Source organism: Propithecus coquereli, unplaced genomic scaffold, assembly GCF_000956105.1.
Source record: "Propithecus coquereli isolate 6110/MARCELLA unplaced genomic scaffold, Pcoq_1.0 Scaffold589, whole genome shotgun sequence".
NCBI lineage: Eukaryota > Metazoa > Chordata > Mammalia > Primates > Indriidae > Propithecus > Propithecus coquereli.
The window spans coordinates 1,063,887-1,088,859 of NW_012151829.1; the positions used below are offsets into that span (position 1 = coordinate 1,063,887).

General features: G+C 45.9%; 1 protein-coding gene across 1 annotated transcript in view; it reads left to right on the forward strand.

The window, feature by feature from the left end:
- Nucleotides 1-289: 289 nt before the first annotated feature.
- The window catches only part of PTGFRN (prostaglandin F2 receptor inhibitor), a 71,369-nt gene continuing 46,685 nt past the window's right edge, over nucleotides 290-24,973 (forward strand). The window contains exon 1 of the mRNA XM_012658472.1: nucleotides 290-618. Coding sequence (XP_012513926.1) covers nucleotides 570-618 — 49 coding nt within the window. The 5' untranslated portion in view covers nucleotides 290-569. The remainder of the gene's footprint in view (nucleotides 619-24,973) is intronic.

Sequence of the window (24,973 nt, forward strand, 5' to 3'; positions counted from 1 at the left end):
AGCGGTGGAACGCGAAGTGTCCCGGGACAGGACCAAAGCGATGGGATTTCCAGACAGGTCTTTCCCAGGCCAACTTTTAAAGGTCGGAGGAAAGTTTCTTGTGGGGTGGGGGCCCCGAGGGGAGGGCTGGGTGGGCTCCGACGCCGCCTCCCCTTTAAGCGGGTGGCCCCGGCGCCTCCTCCGTTACCTGGAGCGGGGAGGGGCTTGGGAAAGTTTGTGTTTGTTGCTGGCAAAGCGCCGGATGGGAGGCGCGGGCGGGCGGACGCTGCGGTCCTTCCCTTTTGCTTTCGGGAAGCGGTCGGGGCTGCACACTCGGCTCGGCGGGCCGGCTCGCGGGCCCGGCCGGCGGGAGGCGGGAGAGCGGGCAGGAGGCGGGAGGGCGCGAGCGGAGCAGGGGCGCACGTAAGCCCCAGCGCTGGGATTTATCGGCTCGCGAGGAGAGCGGAGCAGGCGCGCGGCCCAGGCGGGGGAGCGCTGACTCTGGAGCAGCCGGAGCTGGAGGAGGAGGAGGAGGAGGAGAGGCAGCGGGGAAGGAGGAGGAGGGGGAGAGTCGCTCCCGCCGGGCGAGCATGGGGCGCCTGGCGCCGAGGCCGCTGCTGCTGGCTCTCCTGTGGCTGGGTGAGTGCGCACGGGCTCGGCGGGGCGCTGGGGGACTGGCGGGGCCCCGGGGGGCTCGGCGGGGCGCGGCTGCGGCGCGCGGCCTGGGGCTCCAGCGGGGCCGGGCCGCTCCCAGGAGACCGGCCGGGGAGCGCTGGCGGCCCGGCCCGGCGGGGAGCGGTCGCGGGGCCGCCCGGAGCCCGGCGCAAATCCGCCCCAGCCCCGCGCGTGGGGTGCAAGTCGCCGCTCCGCCAGGCCGAGCCTCGCCACCCACATGTGCCGGGGGGAGTGGCCCGGGGCCGGCTTCCCCTGAGCCCTCCCTACCTGTTGGCCTCTGGGAGCCTGGCTCACCTTGAACTCCCGGCCCGGAAGGTGCCTGCGGTCCTGGCCCGGACCCGGCTCGAGAGCGGAAATATGAGCCTTTGATACGCCCCGCCATAGTCGCGACCGGCCGGATCGCTCTCCGCACACGCGAACCCACACTGAGCTGCTTTCCCGGGAAGCGAGAGGATCCACCAACTTCCTTCTACGAAGGTCACGGGGTGGCCCGGAGCGGTACAATGGAAATCGGTGTGCCAGTCCTTCCGTCATTTTGGTCGTGGCTAGATCTTCCGCCTCGGTCTTTTCTTTTAGCTTTTCTTGGCACTGCTTAGCTGCATATTTATACACAAAGACCTAAGAGCCAGGCTTCTCCAACTTTTTCTACCTGTTACTTTTCCTCCCTTACTGTCCCCTGGCTTCCACCCTCCGGAAACCCTCGGTGCCTCTCCATTTGGCCCAGCGCCGTCCTCCCACCCAAGGAATCCTTAGTGGGTTCCCACCCCCCTCCATTTTCCATTGCCTACATACACAGACACCATCTTCACTAAGATACGCATGGTTATCTTAACCAGCCACAGAAATATGTTTATTAAATGCCCACCCTGGTAGGCGAGGGCTGTCCCTTAAATGCTCGGATTTTCTTGGATCGTTATGGTCGCTGTCAACCAGGACAAGATGAATCCTGTGACCTGGCCACGGGTTCTCTTCTAAGCCCCTAGAGAAGGCAGATCTGAATCTTTTACAGAGCACATGGTGTGGTGTCTGTCCCAGCCAGGCCCCAGGTGCACGCAGGGTAAATGACTACTCTGCACTTACGATAGGAAGGTCCCAGTGGAGGCCGCCTACAGCCACTCCGCTCCTCTTGGCACCAGGGCCCACAGTGTCTAACCCTCATGACTCCTGCTACTGGTGAACCAGCCTTTCTAGCTGCTGCTGTGTTTTATTCCTTCATCTTTGAGGGATTTTCTTGAACTCACTCCCTAAGAGAGCTCATCTAGCCACATTTCTTCAGTTGTAACTCATGTACAGAAAGCTTCCAGATCTTCCACTTAGCTTTGTAGCATCTCTTCTATGGTCTCTGATCCTAGTGCTTTTAATCTTTCTCTTTTATTCTGGGACCCTTGTAAGTTCTACGCTTGTTGTACGCTGCTGGTGCTAGTTCACATCCATTAATTGGCTTGAATGTCTTGGTCAAGCAGGACCATGGCCTGTGGTTGCACAGATTGTGCACTGCACAACTCGAGGAGCTGCTGTTCACTTTGTAGTCTATCTGAATGACTCCCCTTAGAGTTGTGCAGTGCACAACCTGTGCACCAGTGAAGAGAGTGAGGTGATGTAGAATTCGAAAAGAATGCCCTTGGCTAACTATGGTAAGGGAGAAAAAGGGAGATGGGGCAAAGGGGGACTAGCAAAAGCAAAATAGAAGTGGGGAAAGCACAGCTTGTGGAACCTCGGTTGCATACTAGCGAATCCTGCCCTGATTGGACATCTCTTGTTAACTACACAGGGAATCTCTGTGGTGTCACCAGCCAATGCCTTTTCACCCAACAGTTCTCTGAACTGCCGATGTTCCCACCTGGTAGCCCTGTCCCCACAGAATCTCACTTGGTGTGGCTTCAGCCTGACCTCTGGGAAGGCCTCCCTGTGTTACACCACTCAAACACTGTACTGATTCCTGAAACTTAATATGTTGATAAGCAAGATCATCTTTCCTCCTGTATTGCATCCTGGGTATAATCTTGGTATCACTGCTCTCTTTGACCTCCAGGTTCACGGTCTCTCAGTTCTCTGGCTTTTCCTGTAGCACAGACTCTAGTTTCTTCCTGTTCTTATTTCTACAGCTACTGTCTTAGCCCGGGTCCTGATGGTTCCCCACACAGATAACTCCTGATGTCTTCTTGATTGATTATTTCCTCCAGCTTCCCTCCTAAGTTCATCATTTTCCTAAAGGATCATTTTTGGGGCTCCTACCTTTGCCCATTGGGTCCTTATGGCTTTCCTCCAAGGAGATGCTGTTCCTTGTGTTCTTTCCCCTCTGGTCTTCTCTGGGTCAGATGCTTCATTCTAAAGTGCCTGTTTGCTCTCCTTTACATAAACTATATTAAACCTTCAGACCCCTCCTACTTCTCACCTCTTGCCTGTGTATTTCCTCTTGTTCCTAAAACTGATTTCTTCCATGAAGCCTTCCTAACTAAGTCTACCTTCCAGAACCCACTCAGCTTCACAGAGCAGGTTTCACATCTGTTGTCTGTGTCTGACCTGTCTTGTGCATCCATTCAGTATGACATTTCTTGAGTGGCCACTCTGTCCATAACTGTGTGATCAATACCGGGAGTTCCAGGCAAATGACCAAGACAAAGCATCTCACTGAGTGGTTGGTGGGGTGCGTGGACAGATAATAAAATGGCTAACCACAGACCAGAATGAAATACCTGACATAGACACCAAGTGCTGATGTAAAGCAAGGAAGAGGATGATTAATTTTGACTTGGGGATTGGGGCTGATTTTGCCAAAGAGGTGACATTTGAGCTGAGTCTTGAGGATAATTAGAATTTTATAAGAAAGAATAGAAGAGCATTCCAGGCTCTGGGGAAAAGCATAAAGTGTGGATGAGTGAAAGTACATGGTTCATTCAAAAATATCACATAAGTTCCCCATAACTAGAGGGAGGAGGAGGAGGAAATGATGGGGGGTGCAAGCTGAAAGGTGGGTTTGGGGTAGATCCTGTAGGCTTTGCGTGCTGTGCTGAGAAGTCTGGACCGCGAGGGGTAGCCTTCTTGGCCCTCTGGGTGTTGCCAGGCAGTCTGTGCTTGTCTCATAATAGCACTTATTTATTTCTTTGTATATAACTGTCTGTCCCCTCCCTTGATTATATCCCCTGGGGGCAGGGACCATGTTGGTCTTGCTCATTCTAGTATCTCTGTTACTAACAGGGTATATAACACATAGTGGGTGTTTGATAAATATTGGCTGACCGAATACATATAAATGTGTATGTCCTTTTATCTATGTGATATGGGTAGTCATTAAAAGTTTGCAGGGTGAGATTAACATGATAGGGTGATGTGTTTGAGGAGGATAAATCCTCAGTTAGTATGCAACATGAATTGGATGGTGGAAGACATGGAGATTGTGGAGAGGGATTAACATATTCTCTTTATTTATGTCTTTATTTTTGCAACTCCATTGAAATAGTTTTTAAATGTCACAAGCATTACATTTGTATTTTGAAATTCAAATAATATAGAAGGATCTTGTATTAATTAGGTAGGCTAAGCTGCTCTAGCAAATAGATTCAAAGGATAGCAGTTCACACAATAGAAATGTCTTTCATAACAGTGCCAAGGGCATGCTTCAGAAGGAAAGGTTGGGTGGCACCCCTGCTCCACGCCATCATTCTGGTTCCCAGGCTGGTGGCAGTTCCACTGTCTTCAACCCATGGTTTGTAAGATCACTTTGGTCGTCACCATCACCGTTCCAGCCCTCACGAAGGGGGAAAGAGCATGGCATAGAATACATGGAGGCTTCATGGACCAAGCTGGGAAGTGGCACACATCACTTCTGCATACATCGTATTGGAGAGAATTTAGGCCCATGCACACTAGCTGCAAGGGAGGCTGGGAGCCATATGCCAGGTACTAGGGAAGAAGGGAAGGACAGATTTGGGGCTATAGCTAGCAGTTTGTTAGTTATAAAGGACATAAGATCTAAAGAAAAATGTGCTTGCCCTCCTGCCCAGGCATAGCCACTCCTGTATGATGTGTGTGTGCCTGCATACTGAATATTCTGTTTGTTCTTTTCTCATAGCTCCTGTACAGGGCACTGCACCTAACAGGCACTGAGTAACAATGGCTACTATTTAGAGTGCATGTCAAGCGTCAGGCTCTTACATACATTCTGTTATTTATTCCTCACACCAACACTTGGAGAAAGTCACCATTATTTTCTCCTTGTGACAGATGAGGACACTGAGGCCCAGAAAAATTAAACAACTTGTCTAGAGTCATACAGATATTCCATGACAGAGTAAGGATTTGATCTCAGGACTCCACTCTGCTTCTGCTAAGGAAAAGTTGACTGATGTTCACTATAACCTTATGCCATGTATTGCTTGAGCTTAGTTTAGGCAGAAAGAGGATGGTAGTCGTTTGAAAGCAAAAGTGCAACTAGGAATAGGGGGACCCAGTGCGGCTGAGGCACGCTTTCTGAAGGGAAGGGACGGGCAGTGCCAGCATGCACCTCGACGATATGGCAACTCTGCGGCCCCTAGCAAGTCACCACACCTGTTCTGAGGACTGGGCTGAAATGTAGCCACCTCCAGAAAGCAGCGAAGGAGGTGAGGCCAGCAGGACGAACCCTAGTGAATCCATCCAGCTTTCACAGTCTTTGAAGTGCCGTGGCCTTCAGAGATTCCTTGGCACTCATTTTAACCTTGTTAACAGAATTCCTGTATCTGCCAAGCTGATTAATGCCTGCCCTGGCTATAATTATTCTTATTAGCCTGCTGAATTGCAACCCTAGTTGTCGGTGATCATTCCTTACAAGGCAGTCTGGCTGGGCGGCATTTATATGGCTATTTTGTTTTAGTGATGAGCTGCTGAGCTGATTTTTTTCCCCCATAGATCGAATGTACATTTTCATATCGGCGCTGTGTCTGGCAGTTAAATAAGGTGTATGCTTGTCTGTTGGTGCGTGTCTGTCTCACTTTATCAAATGGCAGTTGGGGGGAAGCTGTCAGGGCAGTTCATAGCTATTCCGTTTAATCGGATTGGTTTCTTGAAGGCAGGGTTGCAGGGTCATTTGACTCTGCTTTGGGAAAATAACTCGAACTGGCAAAAATTCTTCATAATTTATCTTCTGGAAAAGGCAAAGTGCTGCAGTTGGCACAGTGAGTGGTTTTTTAGATCTTGGAATATTTCCCCCCACACCAACTGCAGTCTTTGGGAAGCAACAGAATTAGACCCAGTAGTTAACACTGTCGTGTCCTGGCAATGCGATTTCCAGGAGACTAGTGGTAATGGCACTGTGTATACATTTGTGTTCTTCAAATGCAGATTTCCTCACAATGCTCCCTAAGTGTTTGTGCTAGATTATGGGGTCGCTAAGCAGCATGATTCAAGTTTAAGTATGATGTTCTGGGGCCTTAATTGCATCCTGTTTCACACCTTTATAAGCAGCTGGAACGTGAAAGCATTTACATCACTCAGGATATTTCAGGGGAATGGAGAAATACTGTGTGGCTAGTGTTGCTCTGTCTAGGGTGAATTTGGCTTAGAGTGGTGGAGAACAGAATTGCGCTTAAGGGTTCAGGGCACATTTCAGAATGGGTACTACCTTGGAATCCTAATGAAATAGAGCCAGAGTGCAGACAGATGGATTACTTCTTTTACCTTAAAAGTGACACCAAGCCAAGAATTCCCGATAGTGGCTCTTCCTTGTTTTTATTTAGAGCTGGCGGGGCAGAACTTCCCAGCTTGTGGGCCATGGAAAGGGACCCCCATGGGTGTCAGGTGGGTTGCAGGCATATCATGATATTGATGCCCACAGGTCAGAGGCTGCCTCTTAAGCCCAAGGCCTGTTTACCCAGAGAGCTATACAGATATTACTATTTCCTGTGTGTGCTGTGATCTGAGAAAGATTGACAGTTTTCTATGTCACTTGTGAACCACAGCCCTTTAGTCCAGCCTTGGGGTGAGCTGTTTGAAGAGGCAAGGTAAGACGCTAGGTAACGTGGCTAGCAGCCCATTTTTTCATTCAGCAAATATTCAACAAATGCCGACTAATACACACCAAGCATCGTTCTGAGTGCTGGGGGTTCCACAGTGAGCAGAGCAGACTCTGATCTGCTGTCAAAGGTTCGGACAGGATGTTCTAGGTGTGTGGTTGGAGCTGTCACCGTAAGGTGGATGATGGAGATGCGGGTCAGGGGTAGGTTCTTGGGGATGTCTGCAGTTAGGGCACAGGAAATGGGAGGGAGAGTTTCAGAAGGAGTAGTCAGAGGAGTGGGAGAACCAGAAGAGTGCCCTGTCGGAAGCCAAGCAGAGATGGATGTGAGTGGACTTGTTAAAGAGGCATTGGTCAAATGCTGCTAAAAAACCGGAAGGGTAAAGACAAAGAGAAGCCTTTGGATTTGGACACTGTCAAGTCTGACCAAACAGTGAATGAGAAAGCAAAATCACAGAAGTCAAGGAGTGAGTGGAGTGGGGAAGGAGCTCTGAGTCGGAGGCTATCACCCCCCTTTTCAGGTGGTGCCAAGTGGAAGCCCTCCACGAGGGTGGTGGCTCAGGGCATGGCAGGACCTGACCGACGTGAACAGAATCTGGGAGACTCCAGCATGTACACAGGCCAGCTGGGAGATTCCGGAGGCGGAGGGGGGTAGGAGCAGGGGACAGGCTGCAGAGAGGTGAGCAGGCACGACTGAGGGACCCAGATGGCAGGGAGGGTAGGACGGTGGGGTTGGGGTGTAAATAGAGGCCCTGGCCTTGGAGAGGCGGAAAGGAGGGGAAGTGGAGGGAGCAGTGTGGTGTCGACTGCAGTCTCTGCGGTGCTCTCAGCCTTCTCAGCCCTAGGAGTGCCCCCCAGACATGCTAGTTAGAGGTTATCTATATGTTCCCTTCCTTCTCTGCACACGTTTGTTTAGTTTCCCCACGGGCCCCTCTGGGTGTCGCCTTCCATGTTGATTGGTGGAATTAACTCACTTTCTGGTAGCTGCTTTCAGGTCTTCAGCTATTAGGTAGACTCTCCAGCACAGGGACTCTCCCATTTTTTTTTTTTTTTTGAGACAGAGTCTCACTGTTTTGTCCAGGCTAGAGTGAGTGCCATGGCGTCAGCCTAGCTCACAGCAACCTCAGACTCCTGGGCTCAAGCGATCCTTCTGCCTCAGCCTCCCGAGTAGCTGGGACTACAGGCATGCGCCACCATGCCCGGCTAATTTCTTTATATATTTTTAGTTGTCCAATTAATTTCTTTCTATTTTTAGTAGAGACGGGGTCTCGCTCTTGCTCAGGCTGGTCTCGAACTCCTGAGCTCAAACAATCCGCCCGCCTCGGCCTCCCAGAGAGCTAGGATTACAGGCGTGAGCCACCGCGCCCGGCCCATTACATGTGTTTTTAGAAGCTAGTGCTGCTCTTTATGCCCTTCCCATTCCCCCACCCCATCTTACCTCCTAGATGAAAGAGAAAAAATAGGGTTCAGGCTTCTATATTAGCCCTTCATTTGAATCCTACCATGAACCTTGGACAAGCTACTGCTGCTTCTTGTTTTTTTTCTTTTCGTGTAAATTTATGAGGTACAAGTGCAGTTTTGTTACATGCATAGATTGTGTGGTAGTCAAGTCGGAGCTTTTAGGGTATCCATCACCCAAATAATGCACATTGTACCCATTAAGTAATTTCTCATCATCCACCCCCTTGCCCTACCCTCACCTTTCTGCATCTCTGTTGTTATTGTTGCACTCTCGTGTTCATGTAGATGCATTTTTTAGCACCTACTTATGAGTGAGAACATGCGATATTTGACTTTCAGTGTCTGGCTTGTTTCACTAAGATGACGATCTCCAGTTCCATCCATGTTGCTGCAAAAGACATGATTTCATTCTTTTTTGTGGCTGAATAGTATTCCATTGTGTATATGTACCACAGTTTCTTTATCCAGTTATCCATTAGACACTTAGGTTGATTCCATATCTTTACAGTTGTGAACATGAACAGATTCCTTTTTTTTTTTTTGAGACAGAGTCTGGCTCTGTTGCCCTGGCTAGAGTGCCGTGGCATCAGCCTAGCTCACAGCAACCTCAAACTCCTGGGCTCAAGTGATCCTCCTGCCTCAGCCTCCCGAGTAGCTGGGACTACAGGCATGCGCCACCATGCCTGGCTAATTTTTTCTGTATATTTTTAGTTGTCCAGATAATTTTCTATTTTTAGTAGAGACGGGGTCTTGCTCTTGCTCAGGCTGGTCTTGAACTCCTGATCTTGAGCGGTCCACCTGCCTCAGCCTCCCAGAGTGCTAGGATTACAGGCGTGAGCCACCGTGCCCGGCCATAAACAGGTTTCTTAACCTCTTTGAACCTCACTTTCTACCTCTGTGAAATGGGTATAATACTTCTCATGCAGATCTGTCATGAAGATTAAAAATAATATATCTAGAAAAATGCGAACATTAATGTATGTAAATTCCTAGAACTCTGCTACTCCAAGTGTAGTCTGGGAACCAGCAGCATTGGCAGCACCTGGGGGAATCTCAGATCCAACCTGCTGAATCAAAGTCTGCGTTTGAACAAGTTCCCCAGGGGATTCAAATGCATGCTGAAGTTTGAGAAGCCCTAGTCTGGAAGAGTGCTCGGTATACATTCTTCGGTGGCCTGGGCTTTCTCCGTGAGACTGAGTCAAAGCCATGGTCAGAGTCAGAGCTGGAGAGCGAGGGTAGGGCTGGGCACTGTGAGAATGTGGCAGGTGTTCTGTTAGCAATGCAGGATAGGGGAGAGAGTAGGTCTATAGTGGAGGCAGTGGGTGTGATTTTGTGGCTTTATCCCACCAAGTTTGGCAGCCTAGCATGGATGACATCTTGTGGTCTGTCCATGGAATAAGGGTGGAAGGATGAGGGATGAAGAAACCAAGGAGCCAATGAAAACATCACAGGAAAGGTTGGCCAAGGAATCCAGGTGGGATAAGCAGGCGAGTGGGGCTTTAAAGCCTGATGTATCTGCAGAAGGTGTGAGGGGCTGGAGGACACAACGAGGGTATAAAAGCAGATTCGGAGCTGCGAGAGAGTGGGTAGTCCAGGAAGGTAGGAGGTGAGGGTAACTTCTGAGTTCAGGGTGTTGGCAGTAGAACATCTAAGTGGTGATTGGCTGGGCGGCCGGTAGACAAATAAGCACTTATTCAGAGTTTTTGCCTCTTCCACCATTTTGGCCAGTTTAGCTCTAGTGTCTGACTTGGGCGTGAACAGATTAGGAGACAGGAGTGTGACTTTTCAGAAGCATTAGCCCAGGTATTTTGGGGAAAAGGCATAACCCATGACTAAGGTTAATTGGAGCTGGGGTGCAAGTGTGTTGAGGAGGAACCACTGTGAGGATTTTTTTTCTCCCTAAGAAATCCTGCCTACCATTTGTATAGCATTTATTTTGTGCCAGGCACTGCACTTTCCCTACACTAACTCATTTAGTAGGCTTCATAACCCCACGAGGTAGGTGCTGTTACCAGCCCCATTTGACAGATGAGGAAACTGAGTCACAGAGAGGCGAAGCAACTTGTTCAAAGTCACACTGCAAGTCCCAGAGCTGCTGAGATGAAACCCAGATGGTCTGGCTCCAGAGTCTGGGCTCGTAACTGCAGCGCACTGCTCTGTCTTCCTGTGTTAGTCCAGATCGTTCAGAATCAAAATATATCTTTGAAAATATGGAAAGGAATTGATGATATACTTAGCTAAAATGTGACAACATTTGTTTCCTTGTCTTTTAAGACAGGAGGCTTGGATTCTTGCCCTTGTCCTTCCACTCACTAGTTTTGTGACCTTGGATAAGTTGCTGAATAGCTCTTAGCCCCTGAAAAATAAGGATTGGGCTAGCTGATCCCTGAGGTCTCCGCTTCCATCTCCAGAATTCTGAGTCCACGCCGACCCCTGCTGTTGGCCATATGGGCCTCTGAGTCCTGCCCTGGCTTCCCTGGCTCATTGCCCGTCCAAGCACTCCCTATGATATCTGTAGCATGTGCCTGTTGTCTGTCACCTGCCTGGCACCTACTCAGGAGGGCTCTAGGAATTGTTTATTGTTCTGTCCTTGTATTAGCAACGACTTCCTCATTCCAAACCATTTCCTGTGCTGTGAAACCAGGGATCTTTCCTCGTGCTTCTCTAGGACAGCGGTCCGCAACCTTTCAGCACCAGGGACCATTTTCATGGAAGACAGTTTTTCCATGGGCCAGGGGCGCGTGGGAGGGTGGGTGGATGGTTTCAGGATGATTCAAGTGCATTACATTTATTGTGTGCTTTATTTCTATTATTATTACATTGTAATATATAATGAAAGAATTATACAACTCACATAGGCTGGGGACCTCTGCTGTAGGGCATGGAAGTGTCCCCACTACCAGGCTAATGGGGCTTTCAGACAGATGTCTGGGAAAAGTCACAGAAATGCTAAAACCAATAAAGTATTTCTAGAAGACAGACTGTTTCTTTTTATTACTGATTTTTGTGTGTGCAAGTTTTGATTTGAGGATATTAGCCACGAGTAAGTTGGAATTGAGTAATCAAGCCTTGATCTTCAGAAATGTGACTTGTGTTTTCTTCCACATTTAGCCTTAAGTCTAGGGAAGAGCCTAGTAGACAGTTGTGTTCCACAGGTTGTCCTTTCTTGATACACCCCAGATCACAGTGAGAATAGACACAGACATCTTTAGATGTATCCAAATATTGACACTGCTTTTCATGCCTTTCCTGAAGGGTAGAAGAGTTAAAATTCTACGTTGCCAATCAGGAGTCTTAACTGGCTAAAAAAAAAAAAAAAATGTATTCCTAGTATTTGGGGATTTTCTTCCTTTTCATTGCCTTGGTCTAAAAGGGGAAGGTTCACAAAGATGCTGGATACAACACCATTGACTAAAAGGGTACGTTCTAGAAAACCTGCATCTTATTGGTAGGAACTCATGTTGCTGACCTCAGTCTTCATTGCGTCTTGGCTGCTTTCCATCCCTCCCTGGCTACTTTGAGGTGCCACTATTGATGTTGCTGCTAAGCCCAGTGATGTTATCTCACTTGTCTGGGATGCAGATATTTTTGAGGCTTACCAAGAACCCTCTAGGAGTGAATTCTGGCCTGCATTTGAAATAGCTTGCTCTCTTGTGCTATTCCAGAGGTGAAGGGGTAGATAGTGCTTTATAAACACATCGCCCCTGTAGGGTATACTAAGTTCAGAATATATTAGTGGATTTAATGTCTGTCCATGTGCTGCCACTTTGCTTATGTGGCAATGAGGGGTTAAAAAAAAAACCACTTTTGGCACAGCTATTCATTTCTCCATTTTCTGAAAGCTGGCACATCCAAATGTTTTCTTATTTATTAGAAGACATAATAGTCCATCATCTTTGATTGAGAAGTCCTTACAGTAAGTTCCAAGGTAAGACCATATCTCTTTTCTGAGGATACTTAGATATTAAAAAAAAGAAAACAAAAACCAAAAAAAAACCCCACAAAAAACATAGTGCCTAGCCCAGAGTCTGGCACAGGGTGGGCAAGTAGTCATATCAGTTGAAGTAAACACAGTTGTAACCCTTGAAGGAGTAAATAATCTGTGTCCAACTCTACTCTGCAATAAAAGCCATTCCTACTTTTCCTTGAAGTCTTATTTTTTAACACTTCAGCAGCCTTTAGGGAATATTTACCATGTTTCTGACACTGTGCAAGATTACAAAGGAATTAGGACATGGAATCCAAAATGGAACAAAACCAGTTATAACTGAACAGGAGAGTGGATTGTAGGTGCTTCTTAAAGGTCTGAGCGAATGAGTTATTAGATTGCTTTGCATATGGCGCTGTCAGAATTACAGGGATGAAACGGAGGCTAAGGGCTGTTATTATGGAAAAGCTCCCCGGAGCAGGTAGGTTTGGAGAGTAGAGAGCCAAGAGGAGGAAAGGCATTTCAGGTATGAAAATGGCCAGTGCAGTTTCTCAGAGGTGGGAGTTGATAAATGTGTGCAGGTTGGTGTCCCATTTGGGAATTAGCTGACTTAAGCTGGAAAAGTAAGAGAGACCTCAGGGGACGTGGATATTAAACTCAGGGGAGGGGAGGTTGGTGGAGAGGAAGAATGTGAGCAAAGTCACCCTGAAAGGCGTTGGCAGCATTGTCAGTGCTCACAGAGCAGCTGAGAGCTGGCATGCACGAAGCTGGGGAGGTCTGCTGGGGCTCACAGGAAGCTAGCCTGCTAAATTAAGGTGATAAGTCAGGCCATAATCTTATTTTTGGTTGTTTCTTATAAGGAAAACAGCTCACAAAACAATTACTGATGTTCCCCTCCGGTAGTTTATCAGAGCATTTCTTCAAAGGACTATCACCTGATAAGACACCCAGATAAGTTTTAGAGGAAGGATGGGGAATTTTAGTTGGTTTTCTATGGAAACAAGGCTGATGCAATCATGTGGTCTATTCATCAGAGTCCTACTTTCATAACAATTTATCGCACGAACAAATTTCGTCTGAAACATCCGTATGAATCCCAGAAAGCTTAGTGTTGTACCTGGCTCATAAAATAACCAGGGAAGGTACTTCTGTTAGCGCTTCTCTGGAGCGTCACAGAGGTGGCAAGGTGGGGTATATTGCCCAGCGGTACACTCCAGCACTGAGTTACCGCACGCCAGGCTTAAAGGTAATTATCGTACTGCGGGATGTGAGTTTGGTCCTAAGAAAATGGCAGTCATAAGACAAGTTCTATTTTCTGTCCACCGTATTCTTTTAAGGCATTTGGGCCTCCAAACAAAGTGTGAAAATTTAACACATAATTAAGTTTTGATGACTCCTTTTAAAGCTTTCCCAAGTATCCCTCACTCCATGCCCTTAGAAACCACTATAAAGTATAGGCACACATTGCCCTTCTTTGGTTTATATATTTGTCCTGGAATTACTTCTAATCGTTTGATTCTTTGGATTTCAAGTGTATTCTCACTTCCCCAAAGAGATGAGGACACAGTTGGACCCAGGAGTGCTGCTGCCCATGGCGCAGGCCAGTTCTTTGTCCTGGGCTCCCACTGAGACACCTCCTTTAGAGCACAGCCGTCAATTTATGGTAGTCTGTTTATTAGGATGAGTGTTTGGCCCCAGACTGCAAGCACCTTGACATCAGGACCGTGTCTGTTTTTGCTTACCTCGGTGTGTAGGAACCTGAATCTTTGAATAACTGAATTAATTTATAGGTTTAGAAAACACCTGTAATATATAATACATATATAATATATACTATATATGCTATATGTAATACATATAGAAAATATTAATAAATATCTAAAACTGTGGACCTTAAGTCATGAAGGCAGAAGTGATCTATGTCCTTACTATCTTTCATATGTGTGCCTTTTATCAGTTTTTGTTACTATTTAATATTTCAGAAAGAATTGCTTGTGACTTCATTTCTAAGAGGTTTTCGTGGTAGAGAAGGAGAAAATGGAATCCACACGTGAAAAAGAAGGGGTGTTCTAGTCTCCATTTTTTCCTCTTGTGGATTTTCTGTCCTTTCCTTGGCAGCTTGTGTGGAAGACAAACGACTCATGGGTTCTCACTATTGTCTCTCCACTCCCTCCACCCCTTCCTCCCTTTGTGGGCTTGATACCGCCTCTCCCATCCCCAGATGGCATCTGCTCCCTTCCTGGGCTTCATCCTGGTCGTTCACAGACTAGAGAAGCAGACTTCTTCAGTCCCAGTGCATGCTTCAAGCGCCTGTGGCTGGGTTCGTCCAAACCACAGACCGTCGTCTGTCATCATGGTCTGAAGGAAGGCGCAGGGGTGCTGCTGCCTGCGGCACGTGCCTGGTCTCACTGCCTGGTTCATAACTACTATTATCTACCCTGTGCCGGCCATTATTCTAGAGCTTGGGGCCCATAAAGACATAGACACAGTCCCTCAGCTCCTGTAGCTGCCAGTCTAGACGTGGAAGTGTGACATATGCACAGGAAGAGAAGTGGCATCAACAAAGTGTTCAAGGATTGTTAGAGACAAAAAGAAAAAAAAGGCCAAAAGTTCAGAGAAAAGAGAGAGCATTCTGGGGTACTTTAGGTAGAGGTGCTTTTGCAGAAAAGGGAAAAAAACTGACATGATCCTCTGCATCTGTTTGTGTCATTACCTGTGTGTCGTCTCTACCTGTGCATGTGTTTTTAAAGGCTTTGGTGCCATGTCTGGATTGGGAACCTTTTGTAAGGATCCACAGCACCCAGGTAGTTGGCCTTTCCTAGCCCCAAAGAAGAGTGTCAGTACAACCGATGTGGCGAAAGTTGGGGTTCGGAATGCTGAGACTGTGGTGTGAGAACTGGTCTCAACTAATGCTGCGTCACAGAGGCTCCAGCCACATGCTCTCCCCTTTCTGGGATGGGGTCGGTGAAGAGCTTTTTGCAAGTTCGTTGATAAGGAACTGTTTCTGAAACTCATGAGATTAAGTAACTCCTGTTAACACACCTGGATGATGATCTGAAGATCAGTTCTGGCTCTGAAGTTCCAGAAGCTTATTGAGACAGGGGAGGTCATGGTCGTTGGGTCACCAGGCATGTGGCTGGGCGGGGGCTGGGGCTGTGGTGGGCGGCCCCTCTAGGGGCTCACAGACTTGCGAGGGAGGAGACGAGCAGTCAGGCTCGGGTGATCGTGGTGGTGGGCGGACCTTTGGCAGGCCCCTGCTGAACGCTGCCTGGACATCAGAAAAGGTTTCAGTAAGGTGGATTCATTTGAGCTCATGAAGTCTTGATGCCCAGAAGATTTTTTTCTGGCAGAGAAGGGCTGGGTAACTTGTTTCAGGCAGAGTCGGAAGAGCATGGGGAAAGAAATATTCCCATTTATAAGAGCATGTTGGTTTTTAATGAATGAAGCAAGCGTTTTTTGCAGCTAGAGCAGAGGGTTGAGTTAGGGGTTCCTTAGAGGGAAACATGTGAGAGCCTGAAGGGCCTGTGTGTCACTGAAGGAGTGTGAGCCTGACTGTGTGGGTGAATCTGTCTGTCTTTTCTGGTTCTGCCGTCTCCAAGACACTCTCGGTCTCTCATTTCCATTATTTACTTGATGTTTTAAAAGATCCACGTCTTGTTGCAGGACTCCTCTTCTCCCAGCTTTTCTGTGAAGCTGATGTGCTGGTCCATCGTCATCAACTCTGACACTTGGCTGGGTGTGGCTCGTCAGCTGTGCGTGATGATGTGCTTCTGCACACTAGGCGCATGGCAAAGGATTGCCGAAGGACGTACCAGCCTGATGCAGTTTAAGCCTTTTCCTTAGTGTTTCTCTTCAGTTCCTTGCAAGCCAAACTGTCATACCATACTCTTTACTGAGCCTCATCAGGGATGCTAAGCATAGACCCCTCATCACCCATAGCATCTGGCTACACTTCTGTAAATGTCAAGTGCGGGATTGAGGTGTTGCCGGGGAGCAGCGAGGGACAAGACAAAAGAGAGCAGAAAATGGATGTAGGAAACAGTGAGATAAGGGGAGAGAGGGCAGAGCTGCCCAAGGTAGGAAGTAGGGGAGAAGTTCGCCAATTATCTCAGGTGCCCTTCATGCCCATATGCAAGCTTAAGCCCAATATGAATCCCCTATTCTCTCAAACTAGAGGCTGAAAGGAGGACCAGGTGTTCACGCAGAACTTGGCAGACAATGTTGGCCAGTTTGAACGCGGAGAGGATTAAAAATGGCTGAGTAGTGAGTGATGCTGGGCAGTGCTTGGGCCTCTAGCAGCTGTTAATTTTATAGAATGCTCTAAAATAATCCTTGTGCATAGATCTTGCCTCAGCCTTTTCTATCTCTGGTTCTTGGACAGAGAATTGTTTAAATCATTTCATGTATATTGAGTTATTTTGGTTACTCATGAGTACGGATTGCCTCTAAGTGGTTTTTGCCTCTCTTTTTTTATTATTGTTTGGTCACATAACTTCTCAGAACCTCAGTTTCCTTATTTAATCTTCTCCAGGTTGAGTATTAAATCATGTGAATGGGATTTACAAACTGTAAAGCAGTGCTCTAAATGTAAAGTGGTTTTTGTCAATTACTGAGTCCTTAAGGGCAGAGCTGTCTACTCAATACTTGGTTTACTTTATTAATGAGGGTTCCATCAGGGAAGTAGAGCCACTGTAAATATTATGGAATAAGGCATTTATTAGAGGAATTAGACTTTACGGAGTTATGGAAGGAGCTGGGGAAGTGAAGGTCTGAAAAGGAGAGTTGGAGGATCTGGGAAAAGTCACTAGTCAGCCCTCCTGAAGCTCTGGTGGACAACTTAAAGCTTGTAGAGGAATCTGGAAGCCAGGCAGTGTGGACTGGTTCAGGGGTCCGAAGAAGGGTAATTGCTTCTTCGTTCACCTATGAAATTGCAGCCAAGCGTCTGGTGGTGTTGGGGTCATGCGGCTCCATAAGAGTAGCATTTGGGAAGAAAACAGGAGCAGAAAGAGCAAGGGCAGACTGGTGCCCACTAGCACCTTTGTACCTGCCTCATTGCCTTTAACCATGAGGACCACCAGGGCATGGTGGCTGCTGCTTTACTTCCACCTCCCAAACCTCACATGAAGTTCTGATTTTTCCAACTCTAACCCAGAGCTACATAGAGAAGAGGGCCCTGGGAAATGTAGTTCTACCTTAGCCAAGGTGACACAGTACTGAACCCCAGCAATGCGTAATGTAGCATTGAAGAATCGGCATGGTTCTGGCCTCCCAGGTTCTCTCAAAGGCCACAGAACTGGAAGCAATGTCATGGCTGTATGATCCAGCGCTTCACTAGAAAGAAGGAATTCGCTAATGATCCCATCTTTAAGAAATGACTTGCAGTTTTGTTTCTCAGTTGTTGGTGGCACTGAGTCTCTTTCTGCCTCCCTTGCCATTCTTGTCTATAACGCAGGAGGTAATGGTTATCTTGGCAGCAAAAGCTAAGAAAAGTTGCATTGACTGCAAAGAGCCCATCAGTTCCAATGAAGTGCAAAGTCTCCTTTCTATCTGCTCCTTTCTAATCTCGTTTGACCTGGGGAAACACATGCATGAAAGCTAAAAGATTCCCAGATATAAATGACTCTGGATAACATTAGAGCCAGAAACTATCATGTAAATGCTGAGTGAGAACAAGATTTAGGTCTCTGGGCCACCTTTCCTTAACCCTTTGGCTTTTTGGTCACACTACCCTTTCCTGGTGTGTCTGTAGCCAGACACAGGCTAGCAAGGACTCAGAGGGTATCTTCTCCGGTCCTCTGAGCCCCTGGAAAAAATACCAGATTGTGAGATTTAACGGCCACACCTGGCCTCGTTTGTTATCACTCAGAATTCTTTCACCTTTTTGATTGTCAGTTCCGATATTTCCCTCCGTGACCACAACCTCTTGCCTTCACTCCTTTCAGATTCCCTTGCACCTGTTGAACCTGCTCTTCATCCTTATTGTGATTCTCCTGACCTTGAACATTGAACGTCGTTCTTTTCCAGTCTGCCAGGCCGTTCTCACTTCACTTGGCTCCTAATCCAGGGCAGGCTCTGGTGGTCAGCGTGTCAGCCGTGAGCCTGTTAACATCCCAGGACGCTCTGCCACGTTTCTTTGCCAGTCCTGTTGCATTTGAGAATCTGGTCTGTAAGCCTGAGCTTTACAATTGTGCTGGGGAAAATCTGAAAGGCTGCCCACCAAAGATTCCAGCAAAGTCGGGGCATCTTTACTGTAGCTCAGCTCTCCTTTGTGTTCCTCTTGTGATAGTTTCCTATTATATTCCTGCTGATGCTTATTCTAAACCTTTTTCACAATCTTTAGCGTCTGAACCCCTTTTTACTAAATACTTTACTGAGACAATAGAGACTAAGCAAAGGTTTCTCAAACTTTTTGCCTCGAGACTTTTCTGTATTTTTATGCATCCTTTTCTTCTTCTAACCTGAAAAAACCGAGGGCTCTATCTTTGGCTCTTTTTTCCTCTCTGTGTATGCTCTCTCCCTGTGTGACCCCATGCAATCTGTGGCTTTGAATACTGTCTGTGTGCTGATGACTCTTCAGTGAATTACTCCGGCTCGGGCTCCCCACGAGTTCCTGCCTTACATATCTGACTGCCTACTCCATTGCATCTCCACTTGGTGTCTAACAGGGATCTCAGATTTAACATGGCCAGAAGAGGACTCTGGCTTTGCCTGGCACAAATTTGCTTCCCTCTGGCTACTTCGCCATCTCAGTAAATAGTATCAGCATGTACCCAGATGCCGAAGCCAGAAGCCTGGGTCACACTTGATTCCTCTCTTCCTCATTCTCCATGCACAAGGGCAGTGTGTCTTTTCATGTACGTGTAGGATATGTCCTGAATCCGACAGCTCCTGAGAATCACCACCACTACACCAAGGCCAACGCCCATCATCCTTCCGTTGGTCGACTGTAACTTCCCCCGTACTGGCTTCCTTGCATCCAGGTTGGCCTCCCTATAATCCATCTTTCCCACAGCAGCCATAGTGAACTTTCCACGGATAAATCAGGCTCTGTCATTTCCCTGTTTATGTGCTTCCCATTTCAACCAAAATCTAAGGCCCGTGCCCCCTCCTTCATTATAATCCAGTCACACTGATCTTTTTTCTGTCCCTTGAGCACCTCAAGCTTGCTCATCGTGGTGCCTTTGTGTTTGCTGTTCTCTCCATCTGGAGCAGTCCTGCCCGGGCATGAGCCCCTGTCTCCACCTCATTCCCATATAAACTCAAACATGACCTCAGAGAGCCCTTTCCTGACCACACCTCACCCCCAGTCCCTGCTGTGACTTGATAGCATTTATCAGTTGGGCCTGTTTCCTCACTCCCTCCTTACTAGGACGCAGGCTGCTTGCAGGCAGGGACTCTTGGCCGCGTGTCCCCTGTGCCGAGAAGGTGCTCTAAGGGGCTGGCTGACTCCTGCCCCCATCTCCTCTTGCCACTTCAGTGCATTTTCATGGCTGTGCCCTCTCTCCCCTGCATCTTTATTTCCTCTCCCCTGGCGTTTACTCTCCAAATCCCACACCCATCACTGAAAATGCACTTCTGTGGAGGTTGCCAATGATTACATAGTCATCAGTTCATTTATCTTTTCTCAGTACCCGTCTGCCTTGACTTTTCTACATGTTTGACATTGTTGTTCTTTTTTTTCTTCCCCCAAACAGAAACATATAATAGGAGTCTGCTCTAGATATTGTGCAGGGTGCAGATGTGGGCAGGAAACAGCTCCTGCCTTGAAAGAGCTCGCAGTCTACCAGGAGCAGGTAGATGGGTGTGTCCATAAGTAAAACAGTAGGTGCTACTCTCAACCCTTTCTCGAAATTCTTGCATCCCTTGGCTGCTAGGACATAAGCCTTTTTCGGTTTTCTTCCTCACTGGCTGCTATTCCTTTTTTCTTTGCTGACTCTTTTCCTTCTGCTTGTGTCTTAAATATGGGAGCTCACTGTGGTTTGTCCCTTTCCCTCTTCTCTGTACAGTTCTCCGTCCTTGGTGATCTCATCAACTCCCACAGCTTGACTGTCAGGCAGATCTCTCTGCCCACCTCCCTACGTGCCTGTGACTCCACATTCGTGTTAGGCTGAAATATCTTTTAGGGGTTTCCATTCCAACTGCCTGGTGGACATTTCAACTTGTCAAAATCTTCCCGTTTTTCTCCACTGTGTTTCCTTTGGACAACACTTTTCACCAGCTGTTAGCTTCCCCTTGGCTTCCCTCTCACCTCACAGGTCTACCAGCGGATCCTTCCTCTAGCACAGCCTCAGAGCTGCTGCCTTTCCTTCTCGGCATCACCCTCGTTTTGGTTCTTATTACCTACCCCCTGTCGTCTGCTAGAGGGCTCCTGAATGATCTCTGGGCCTCCATGTCTCCACTCCAGTCTGCTCTTGATACACAACTTCAATACCATGTCTTCACCACTCCCCTGGTGTCCCCACATGTCCCCTCTGAGGTCTTTGCTTATGCTATTCCCCTTATCTCTGGTCACCTTCCTCCTTAATGTCCCCCGTTCAACCTCCCCCCTCACTCAGCCATTTTTCAAAGGCCCAGTTCTAATATTGACATTGCTTGAAGCCTTTCACTAATCTCTTTGGACAGAAATGCCCTCACTCTCTTTCGCACCCCGTGGCACTTGTTAGTACCTCGCTGTGGTTACTTATACCCTTCCTTATACAGGTTGAGCATCCCTAATCTGAAAATCCAAAATGTGAAATGCTCCAAAATCTGAAACTTTTTTGAGTGCTGACATGATGCTCAGAGATCATGCTCAAAGGAAATGCTCACTGAAGCATTTTGGATTTGGGGTTTTTAGATTAGGGATGCTCAGCCAGTAATAATGCAAATATTCCAAAATCGAAAATCTGAAGCATTTCTGGTCCCAGGCATTTCAGACAAGGGATACTCAACCTGTAGTACAGTTTTCATGTACACCTTCGACTCGTAGCATACCGTAAGTGCCTTAAAAGAAGATCCAGAAGCTGGTTTACCTTTTGCTCTCACTTACCACCTAGCACAGGAGCATCTTGATTAATAGTGGTTTGTCAAATTAGTAATATTATCTTATCTGTGTCCGGTGTATCTCTGTGAGGTCTTAGCTGAGCTTTTTCTTTTTTTAATGATTCTAAGTGCTGCTCTAGTAGAACCTTATTTGCTTCTGGATAGTATTTTGAAGTTCTGCCATTTGTGACTTTATTACACATTCTTTGCTGGCTGGCTGTAACTTGTTTAATGTACACTGCTGCATTTTTGTCACTTAGGGACTGTCTAGATGAAAGTTGGCATGATCCCTTCCTGCCAGACCTCTCAGTGGCAGACTTGAGTCAGGTACTCCAATAAAGACGCTATAAGGTTTTACAAGTTTGACTTTCCATGTGTTCATTTCTAGCTTACACATGGACTGGGAACTCCATATGGAAATCCATAGGCCCCCAGTCTCTCTTAAAGGCCTTGTAAGGACTCAGAAAGCAGGATTTAGGCGTCCGTTTACAAGGCAAACTGAAATACCTTAAGCTCTTTAGTTGCAGTGTTTCAGCTTTACCTGTACCACTGGATTCAATAACTACTGATATTTATCACGCGAATCGTTCAGATTGGAAACTCAGATTGTTTGCTTCTAGGCAGCTCAGTGAAATGATAAAATTTGAGCAATAATAGAAACAATTACGGGAATCCTTTGCAGATATGCTGTACTCTGCAGGTCTTGATTTAGAATAATGTTAATGATAACCTGAGAAAAAATCTGTTTCCTGTGGATATCAGGAGAGGGTGGAAAGGTAGATAAATAAAGTTTAGTCTTCATTGGCTTGTATCTCTCAATGATTCCTCATGGGTTGCCGATAGCACTTGCTGAAATAAACATCGTGTAATTGTTTACCTTGAAAAACTTGCCTGACTTTTTCTGCCTATCCCTATCTATTCCACATGATAGGAGAAAGTTGAAGGCATTTAATTACTTTCTTGGGTATTCCAAAGGTAGGGAAATGGTAATCTGGAAACAATTAACTCTTGGTTGTTAATTATCTACTGCTGAGAAGTCAGAGCTGTGGGCTTCCAAAAGCTCCCCCTGTGTGCTTTTGGAATAAAGTCCTCTTCTCCTTTTTTGAGTGTGAATGTGTATGATGTTAAGTTGGTATCACTTAAAATAATGCAGGTAGTATATCAGAAAAAACTTTGAAGAAACTGGAAATTATTTTTAACTATCCCATTTCTCTTTCTCCCATCTACTTCATACTGAGAATATGTAATAGTTCTTCTCTCAGTGACTCATTTCTGTGTTACTTTGCTGCCTGTCTGTTTACATTTCTCTTGCAGGATTTGAAATATTTTATAGGGAGTTTTAAGCTGTTTCTTCTTCCTACTCAGATCAAAGACAATATCAACAGAAGGTGACAGCATACAATGCATTTGAAGGCAAACCAACTTAGCCGATCTTTGGCTTGATGGTACAGTATATTTGCCAGATAAACCTAGGTTTGAGTCCCTCACTTAATAGCTGTTATGAACTTCAGCAGGTTATTCAACTTGAGTCTCAGTTTCCTCATATCTGTGATGGGGTGGGAATATCTACCTTACGGTTGTGTTCTGTGGATTAAGATAAATTGTGAATAGTGCCTGGTTCAGTGCCTGGCATATAAGAGACACATAGTACATTGTTATTCTCCCTCTTACTCTTCTAATCTTGTTGAGAGAGACTTGAAGATTTGATAATAAATCAAACTGGATACATTACAAAATAAATACTTGAGAAATGCTTATACGATTTTAGCTGAAATTATGGGTTCTTTGATTAATCACCCCCCTATTAGTTTGTTATCAGTTTTTCATTTTCGTGGTTACTCTAGAGATGAGAGCATGCGTCAGTAACCTATTTATTAGTGTCTGCTAGTGGTCCTCTTACCACTTCCAGGATAATGAAAGACCTTAGAACATTTAAGCTCCAATGTATTCTACCCCTCCTTTCACTTTTTGTGCTATTCTAATATATTTTAATTATATATTTTGAACTGCAGAAACTATTACTAATATTGTATTAGATAGTTAATATTCAGTAGGTTTACTCACATTGTTACCCTTTCTGTTGCTCTTTTTTCCTTCCTACATTTCCATGATTCCCTGGAAAACAGAATTTTCCTTCTGTTTGAAGAACTCCCTTTAGTATTTTTTTTGTGTATGTGCAGTTCTCTTTCCCTTGTTGAGAATTGGTTGAAAGCATGTTTAGTTTGCATTCCTGTTTAAGGATAATTTTTCTGTGTATAGAATTCTACATTGGCAGATATGCTCTTTCATTAAAAATGTCATTCCATTGGTGTCTTACAAGCGTCATTTCTGTTGAGAGTCAGCTGTCAGTTGAATTGTTGCTCCCTTCTCTGCCTTTCAGCAGTTTTATTAATAAATACTGTGATTTACCTAGGTGTGCTTTTCTTTGTATTTATTCTGCTTATGATCCATAGCTCATTTTAAATCTGTGGCAGGATGTCTTTTGTTGGTTTAAGAAAATCTTAGCTATTTTCTCATCAAAAATTAATTCTGCCTAATTCTACTACATTCTCTCCTTCTCCTGGGCCTCTAAGATACATATGTTTAACATTTTTACTGCATCTCATAGGTTCTTTTCTGTATTTTTCATCCTTTTTTATACTGTGGACTTCAGTTTAGATAACTTATTCTGACTTTTGTGCTGCATCTAATCTGCTATCAAACCCATTTATTGTGCTCTTAATTTCAGATAATATATTTTTAGTTCTAAAATTTCAATTTGATTATTTTAGTGGATTATAGTATGAGGGTGAAATCCTGTTTTCTGTTTCTTCGGTAAATGAATTGCCATTAAAGCCCACGTCCCATAACACCAGTATGTGGATCCCTGCAGGTCTGTTTCTGTTGTCTGTTTTTTCTCTTTTGTTTTTACTAATATGGTTTTGTTATCTGAAATTTCCACTAATTTTGACTGAACACTGAAAAAATTATAGAGACTCTGTTTGATGTTATCTTCTGTCTAAGAAGATTTACTTTTTTCCTGGCAGGCCAGTAGATTAAGAGAAGTTCACCTTTATCCAATGAGGAATTCACATGCTTTGAGAATGGATTTCAATTTTGTCAAGAGCTAGTTGTTTTTTTCAGCTTTGCTCTTACTCCAAGGGCCTAGCCCTTCTAGGGTTGTAAATCTGGTGTTTACTACAGTCCACCTTCCTTTGTAGACTCAGAATTCTTACTTTTGTTTCCTCATTCTGTGAGATTGTTGAAAACTTTGCTTGATCTTTAGCCTCTTAATGTTTATTTTCTGCTTAGCTTCTCAGCCACTTACTCCCCACCCCTCAATGTCATTCAGAATGTCAGTTGCCCTGAGGGGAAAAGCAGTAAAGTATGTTAGGCTCACTTCTCCGCTATTGCCTTTTTTCTTAGGATCTTGGCTTCTCAAACTCTTTCTTAGTGTCCCTGAACTTCATTTGTTGTCTTGTTGGCCCCATAAGATGCTGGAAGCTCTGAGTTAGTAATACTAACTTCTACTTGGTTTCTGGCCTGTACCACTTAAAAAATTGGCCAATATTTCAACAGAAAAAGCAATGGACATTGTTGAGCCCACCTCTATGTGTTTCTGCAATCCTGGCCCCTGGAGCCTGGCTGCCTTGATTGGTCACCAATGCATTCCATTAGCTTTTTCTTATCTTTTGTCTGTCTTTTGAGGGAGTTGATCTGATATAAGCTACTGTGTCACAGCGGAAAGCAAAAATCTGGAAGTGGAAATCTCAATTATTGGTCTTTTGAAATTTATACTCTACTCACCCCTCCCAAATATTTGAGGCAATTTACAATGAAATACACATACAATTGCAATAAGAAACTTAACATACGGGTAACAGATCAAAAGTACAAGAGCAGTAAAAAAAGCAGAGGAAGGTATAGAGGTAGAGGAAGGA